General features: G+C 40.5%; 1 protein-coding gene across 1 annotated transcript in view; it reads left to right on the top strand.

Moving 5' to 3' along the window:
• The window catches only part of NCK2 (NCK adaptor protein 2), a 51,301-nt gene extending 44,211 nt beyond the window's left edge, over positions 1–7,090 (top strand). Inside the window, exon 4 of the mRNA XM_010134644.1 lies at positions 5,710–7,090. Within this exon, the coding sequence (XP_010132946.1) occupies positions 5,710–5,904 (195 nt within the window). The 3' untranslated portion in view covers positions 5,905–7,090. The remainder of the gene's footprint in view (positions 1–5,709) is intronic.
• The last annotated feature ends 1,436 nt before the right edge of the window (positions 7,091–8,526 follow it).

Genomic DNA, 8,526 nt, shown 5'->3' with positions numbered 1-8,526 from the left:
AAAGACCTTGGTAAGAGAGACCAGGCTGAACAGAGCAAAGCTGTCAGCTCTCCAGTTTGCTCATCTTTCCACCAGACCCACACTTCCCATTACACTGTGTTATGAACTCACCCACTAAAGCTGTGGATGCAGAGGTTATTCCTCTCTAAAACGGCCCATAGATAAGACTGTGAGTCATCTTGTCAATACTGTGCCTTATTTTTGGCCTGTTGTAGGTTTTTCTATCGCCTTCCATCACTATAGTTATGAAAAGTCGTCTGTATAAAAGTTTTCCTCAGATATCTTTGAGTTTTGCTCTTGTTACTGAGCCTTGAAAAGCTGTCCCTGGATAGATGAAGGTTTATATTATTCTATATTAACTTGATGAAATAGTCATGTTTTTTCATTTCAAATTTTAGTAGTTGCGAGACTTTACAATGTTTCTGGAGAGCTAACTTATCAGATGTTTGTCTCACAGCTAGATTCCTATAGCCAAAAATATTCTCCACAGTTATACTTAGATCTAAGGGATGCTGCCGTAGTGGAGAATATCCTGAGGTGAACTCTGTCAGGTAGCTAGGAGCCTGATTATCTTCATTAATTACAAAATCCTATTATTAGAACCATAAACTTGTTTGAACCATTTAAGCCCATAGTTTATGTAACAGGCACAGTTACCTACTGATAACATGTTTGCCGACGGTTATACCTAGGTAATGTCATCTTAGTTTTGGAGGTGTAAAGAAGGAGACTGAAGTGGAACATACCTAGTTAGACATACTGCTTGATTTGTTCTTTCTGTTGCAGGCTGCTTGGTTGATAAATGAGACAACAAACTTCAGTTTCTAAGTAGCACTCTCGAACAAGTAATGCAGATTTAATCTATGCAGTCTTTGTTACAGGCACTTCTTACCATCTTTGCATTGCAGGCTCTTTAGCGGTCAGGTTTTTGTTCTCTTTATGTAGTACCTAACACAAGACAAACAAGTCTTGGCCGACAGTGTTGGCCTGGGTTGGGTAAGTGATTGTCATGCTTTGAAGATCTAAGATTCCACTGGGAAGAGAAGCAAATTTGGAAGGAAGAGCTTTTCTGCTCAGGTTCACCCCAGAAAACAAGTGTGCTTGCTAGTGCTGTAGCTAACAGGAAGCAATAAGCAAGCAGTAATAGGTTGCGGCTGGTGATGATGAAGGGCAACAACACCTCTAGTATCTGAGCAGATCTGCTGCTGCAGACACCTTTAGACTTCAAAGGGAGCTTCTGTCAGGGCTTGCAGTCCTCTTGCGCTCCACTGCGAGTGGGTGCAAAACTGGTGATGAGACAGTTCATAGCCCTATGATGTCTTCCCAAGAAGCAGAGAAGATTTTTTTTTTCTCAGAACAGTTTCGTTTATTAGCATGAATGAGCTGTGCATTTTTTTTATTATTATTTCAAGAGCAATTATTAGGAAGTAACAGCTGTTTTAGAAGGTTGATGGAGCCAATTCATGTTTCTGACCTGTATAATGTTGATTTTGGAACATAGTGAACATTACATAGAGGAAGTGTATATATCTAAATGAGGTTGAAGGGGTAGAATTTTTAACCCTTCTAGATGGTTCTGCCTAGCCTGACCTTAGACCTTTGAGTTATGACTTGGGCTTTTTTGGCTGGGTGACTGAGTCAGGAGGAGGAGTGAGGGAAAACCTGGGTATGGAAGTGGAAGAAGTTGGGGAGCTCCAGGTTAGGCTTACAGATGGGAACTCAGAAGGTTTAATATAGTCTGACGAATGAGTGCATGAGAATATCTTGCATGGAGGAAGGGCATTGCCAAGTGGAACTGGAACGAAAGAAAAATAAAATTTACAGGATCAGTAAAAGGCTTTCAGAAGAACATTGCCATTTATGATACAATTGTCTTGTTTCATTCTCCAATGGAGATTGTAAAGAGGTAACCTTCTTTCATAGTTTCACTTGTTTTTTCCTATATTAGTTTATAACTTACCTTCGTTGATGAAGTTTTCCATCTGTTTTGAAAAGACAGTGAAGTCTCTGACCAAAGAAGTAAAATTAAAGGAACATCTTCCCACCTGTTGTCTTCTGCGTGCTGTGGGCACCAGCAGATGCATAACAGCTAATCTTCTGTTTTAGGAACTGATTTATCTTCAGATTTAGATCTTTCCGATTATGATGGTACAGAAACATTCACATGAAGCTATGCTCTGTAATTCTGTTGCAGAATCATGAACGCCTTAAAGCTTACTTCTGATGTGCCTTTATTTAGTGTATGTGAGGCTTTTATACTTGGAAAAGTTAGTCTGCAAACATCCAAATGTAGCAATTGAATTATCAGGGAGAAGGGAGAAAAATTGGCCAGCAGTCAAAACAAAATAGCTTAAACAGTAAATAAATAAAATAAACAGATGAGACAAATCCAAGGAGGACAGCAGGGAGCCAATTCAAGCTGTATCGAACCAGCATACTTTGAAATGGTAGTGTTAAGAGCAGTAGTTTATCTAGAGGTTTTTTTTTTTAGTCTTTTTAACCATTTAACATGTTTATTAGGGTGGGAAAGAACCAAAAAACAAATGCAAGTTCAGTTGCTTTTGCTGTTTGCTCTTGAATTCTGTGGAAATTACTACGCTGAGGCCAATAAAGGGTTTCAGGATTTTTGCAACAGCTGTTCAAGCTCTTCCATCTCTTTGCACCGGATGATAGCTCTCAGAAGAGTTAAGATCAGCCTTTCTGCTTTTTTTTTTAATTAAATGAGATCACAAAAAGAATAAACTTTGTAACATATTCTGTAGAAAATAACCAATAATAATGTCTCAATCTAATTAGTAGCTCTGAGGCTGGGAAAAATGGACAATAGTTCAGGAGAATGTTCATTCATTAAAGTTACAATTAAAATGGCAGGAAAAGTATTTAATATATGGTGTAGATCACCTCACAAAAATTCTGCCCAGTGCCTGGGATGTAGGACGGTAGATCAGAGGTCTGAGACCTATTCTATCACCTCTCTGTGTGCATCCTTTCTGGTCTAAAGATAATGATTCTTAGTTGATCCAAAGAGCTTTGAAAACTCATAATTTTGCCATGCTGAAAACAACTGTGCGTTGTCAGAAAACATTACAACTTTGACTGCAAACTTCTTTTAAACCGTTGTTATAACATCTTTTCCTGTTCCTAAAACAAAAAAAATGTGTTTGGTTCAGATTACAAACTTTCCGTTTATAAGTTCTTCTATTTTATTTTTTGATGACTGGTGTTTGTTTGGCGTAGGCATCACCCATGGAAGCAGCAGGACTTAGTCAGCAAGATTTGATCTTGTTTTTTTGAATCCTAAGCAATGAGCCTGTAACTGCTTCCCTCAATGCTGTCCTTGAAAAGACCCTATGGACCTGCGTTGGTAGTGTTTAAGAGCACACTGCCCAGAGCCCATGCCTTAAAATTCTCCTTCATGAGCCCGGGGCCCCAGAGCTTTGTTTGTGCAGGCCTATGCTTTGTTACCATTTAATGGCTCCTGCTTAGGGCTGTGGAGTTGTCCGTTGAAACAAATTCAATGCCTGTGTGGTTGTGGCTTCCAGAGGGTTTGTCCGCACTGCATACGGGGTCTTGGTGCAGTGTTGGTACTCACTGGGGTGAGGTTTAATCCAGTAAGGTAAGTGTTGAAAATAGGTCAGTCTTGGTGTGAGCTCTGTGCAGCCTTGTTTGCAATGCTCCTGAGACAGCAGTTTAATATCGGAGCTATCTGGCTTAAAATAACAGTTCTCAAACTTGGAGCTGGGGTTGGATGACAGGGCACGAAGTGTATGTTAGGCGACCATAGGAAACCCCAGAGGTGCTCTTATGCACACTTCTTTCCATCCCTTTCCCTCCACCCTCCCCAGTCTTCTCCCTCCTCTTGGCAGTCACAGGGAGTGTTGTGTGTATTTTGAGTCAGTGTCTTTGGAGCTCCTTGATGCCTGAGGCACTGACCTGGCTAAGGCCCAGTAACACTGGACTATGGGTGGAGGAAGTAATTCTCCTGTGGGAGTTACATAAAATAATTTTTCAAAAGTGATGCTTGTGGATCTAGAATCTAGCAGCTGGAGGTAGAAGAGTGTTAGTCCAGAGGTGTGGGAAGCTAGCTACTGGCTTGAGCAGCACAGGGTGGGAAGAGCTGCTGCCCAAAGCAAAGGTGCAAGCCTGGGAAGTTGGACCCAAGCCAGATAAACAGGTGCAGCAGGAGCTTTATTTGCTCTAGGGCAGCACAGATGGAGTAGGAAGGGAAGACTAAGAAGGTGTCAGTACTAAAACAGCTGAGGGGGAGATGCAAAGGCAGGATTTTGGGATAGGCAAATCATGGAGGGTATGTGGGGCAGAGATCCGCATCATCGCAGCCTGAAAGACAGCGTGCCTGAGAAAAAGCTGTATCCTTCAGCTTACTGGGGTATATACCCAGCATGCATTTGACCTTCCAAATGCAGTATAGAGGACTCCGGAGGCTGTGGTTTCGTAAACTGAAGTCTGGTGACAGCAGTAACGTCTGAGGACTCCCGCTTCCCCCTGCTCCGTCCTCTGTCGTGCCACAGCTGCACTTGGGGTTGTTGATAAGGCAGTGTGGTGAACCAGATAGTCCCTTGTGTGGTTTCTTTATCCTGGACGAGTTCAGGTTCATAGTATTGGCCTGACCAAAGCAACAGCATTGTGAGGGGGAAGACCGAGGGACTGCAGGATGGCTGCATCTGAAATCTGTCACATGCTTCAGTGGTTTCTGCCTGAAGCCATGCCTTCAGTGGGCAGAGACCCTGCAGGAATACTTCCAGAGTCATGTCAGGCATTACTTATATCCATGAAGTGAACACCCACCTCCAGCCATCTTTCGCGAGACAAAACCCGTACTCCCATCTCTATGGCCAGCCAGCAGCAGTCGTTGGCTAGAGATGGAGTTCAGCTGGAAGAGTGGGACAGCGTGTACTTTCTACCCTCCTACGGCAGCATGTGGTGCAGAAGATGGAATGGTCTCATCCCGGCTGTTTGGATGACAGTGCTCTCTTCGTTAAAGCAACAGATTGGCAAGACAAAGAGATTTATCATGTGAAATTGTTCTGTCCTGAATAACTTCAGTAGTGCTTAAATTTTGTCTTCTGTGGGCAATGGTTGGATGGTGAATTTTGTACTGTATTTTTATTTCATAGCTTTATCTTTTTTTTTTTTTACAAAAAAAGGAGTACTCAATAGGAGAAATTATTCCCCATCCATGTGATAATGAAGATAAAAGGTGAATGTGTTTTCATCTTTTGCAATGCAAAGCAGAATGGCCCTCTAGTGGTCATGGCTCTAAAAAAAGCCATCTGGGGAATTTTCTTCATGTCACCCAAGCAATATTGCTTTCTGCAAGACTCTCTGGCAAGGAAATCATACATGACGGAAGTTTTTCTCTTCTCCTAGATATTCCCTTGCTTCTAGATTGAGTAGCTAAGATAATATTTGCAATTTAGTCATGTAATAGGCAACTTCAGGCTGTGCATCTGGGGAGCTTTCACTTAACTGACTTAACTGTGCACGATAATAATGATGGCAATTATTTATTGAATAATAGAGTATTGGGTTTCTCTAAGTAGCTAAAGCACCAAGCTGTGGAACAAAGACTAGCATAAATTACCATCAAGTATATGACACAGTTTGTTCCTGAAACCACAAAATCACGCTTTCATTTTGTTCACTTTTTTGTAATTCTTTTTTTTTTTCTTTTTGAATTCTTCTCAACAGCCCAGTGACTTCTCGGTATCTCTAAAGGCATCGGGGAAGAACAAACATTTCAAGGTGCAGCTCGTGGACAATGTCTATTGTATTGGGCAACGTCGGTTTAATACTATGGATGAGTTGGTGGAACACTACAAAAAGGCTCCCATCTTCACCAGTGAACACGGGGAAAAGCTATATCTTGTGAAAGCACTTCAGTGACGTTGAAGATGGACTTGGCCACCTGGGCCTCTTATAACTTACAAGCCTTAGGTCCTCAATTCACTTTTATAGAGCAGAGCAATATCTGAAGCAGGCTTAAGGAATAGGCTTTTTCTAAAGTGTTTGCTCTGTTGGTTGCTGTTTGTCCTTTTTTGTTTGTTTGTTTGTTTGCCTCTTTTTGTGTTCCAGTTCTGTTAATCTCCGACCACCTCTCTTCAGGTTGAGAGTTTCCTTTGGGTGGCCGTGGCGAGCACTCACCTTCCCAGCTGAATTCAAAACTCCCCTCTCCTGTGTACGTTTACATAGTTAGCTCAGATCAAGGAGGGGCGTTTTCAATTCAAACCAGTGTTGATCTGTTCAGATTGCTCACGCAGGCAGAACTCTCCGTTCAGAGACATCGGGCACAGTTTGAATGCACTGAAGCTGCAGCTACTTGAGTGAGAGAAAGTAGACATAACAGTTGTGGCTGTGAGTTCTGTAGCTATATCGCTTACCGAGTAGTATATTACAAAACCTCCTAGTTCCTAGAAGCACTCTTTACACTGTAATCTGCTATTACATTGCCTCTCTGACTCTTTGTAAAGAGTACACTAATTAAAAGCATTTTGTAATAGTACTTCTTAAACTACTATGGTAAGATTGTAGTAAAAGAAAACTATCTAGTGTATTTTGGTCTGTAATTGCAACAAAGAGAAATTTTATTTGAAAGTTGATTACTAGAGAAAGAATCATTGAATTGTAAAGGCTGAATGTTTTGGTAATCTACAACCAAATGTGCCATCCACATAATGCTTTTTCCTCTTGCCCTTCTGCTTGTTTGAATTAAACGATTATGTATTTAATTCTCAAAGTAATATGTATCTGTAGCTGATTGTTGACACTAATACAGAAGATTAATAAAAACTGATCTTGGGACGGGGTGGGGCGGGCTACCAACACTATATATATATTTGCTTTACAGAAAAATCTTTGGGTTTTACAGAGGATGGTGTGGTTGGTAGGAAGAGACACACAGAATGTTTATGAAGAAAATGCATTTTTCTCTTTTCTTTACATTTAAACTCTTTATGGTTTAAATATACAGTCTTTAGATGGCACATTCCTGAGATTGAAGAAGGGATCGTGAGATCTCAAAATCTTGCATACTCAGTTTTTTGGATATTGTAATAAAAAAGGTATTATGTCATGATGGAGTATTGGATTTATCCTTGGGTGGTAGTCCTGGTGTTGCTTTAGCAAGATGAGATAGAGTGAATAATGAATTCGTTTGTCTTGGAATTTGTGGGGCCTAAAAAGAAAACTTCTGCGACTGCAGAGGACAGTTTTGATACGAGGCAGTGTCTAATGAGCTCTGTGTTACTTGTTTCTGTGATAAGTAAATCCGTAAGTGAGTCATAGCTTTAATGAAAACTGCAAGATGGCCCTGTTTTCTGGTACTTTTTTTGCTTTCAAGACATGTTCCTTACCTATTCTGTATTTCAGCCAGTGGTAGTACAACTACCTCTGTGCATGGCTTCAGTATCGGTTAAGCAGACACCAGTGCTCTCTGACTTGCTTTGGTGTAAGTCATACCACTACCCGGAAACTGCAGCTGCACTGTTATGTCTGTGAATGAATTGCAGTCTTGCTCAGACCCGAGAGGCAAGTACAATTTTTTTAAAGTTCTACTACACCCATGTGATTTTCCCATCACTCTTGAAATCTTATTTCTGTGAGGTTACTTGAATTGACAACTGTCTTTTTCTGTACATGCATTAACTAGAATTGGGCAGTGACACTTCTGCTTGAGTCAGCTTAGTGAAGGAAAGCAGTGATTCAGAGCAATCCAGAATGGTCATGCATTATCCTGAAGAGCACCTACCCATGTCTGTCTTCTAAGAATATAGAAACTTTCCTTAGGAAGTTAGTGAGAAGTACCAGTTGTTGACAGTCAACCTACAAAAGGACCCCACAGTGGGCTTGTTCTTAAACTTCGTAAGTGAATTCTGCAGAGAGAATGTAGGGTTTTGCCTTTTAATACCTAGTTCTTTCTTTAGGTGAATCTAAGTGTGTACCAAGTATGGCAGTGATGTTAAAAAAATCAACTTGATGAAGTATGAGCATTTTCAGGTTTGAGTGAATTGCTTTTCAGTCTCATTGACTCTTTGTAGTATTTGGAAAAATTATATATAGGGATGGTTTTCCTTTTCAGTAAACTGATTACTGCAATTACTCTTTCATGCCCCTTGTTCATTTTTCTGAAATGTTCCCCGTGTTTCCTGTTCCAGGAATGTTCATATGCCTCTTGTGATCCTTTTTTTTCCACTTTGTTATAGTCCCTTTTTACAAGCTGTGTTAATTCCAAACCTGTTTCTAGTCCTCATATCTCAGAACTAAGTAGAATAGATGAATGAGCTAAGTTTTTACCATATGCTTTATATTTTAATGTATTTATAAATTGTTTTGTTTTGTTTTTGTTACCTCATCCTCTGCAAACAGCTTCTGTGTATGGAGGTGAGTCCAAAGTGTTTTAGGAACAGTTATGACACAGCAATGTGAATTACAAGCTCAAGGTTTTTTGGGGAGTTGTTTTTTTATTTTTAAAGCCTCATCTTGCTTTTGCCCACACTATATTTAGTCAAC

The sequence above is a fragment of the Buceros rhinoceros genome, unplaced genomic scaffold (genome assembly GCF_000710305.1).
Source record: "Buceros rhinoceros silvestris isolate BGI_N320 unplaced genomic scaffold, ASM71030v1 scaffold13564, whole genome shotgun sequence".
Taxonomy (NCBI): Eukaryota; Metazoa; Chordata; class Aves; order Bucerotiformes; family Bucerotidae; genus Buceros; species Buceros rhinoceros.
This window is presented reverse-complemented; position numbering and strand designations above follow the sequence as displayed.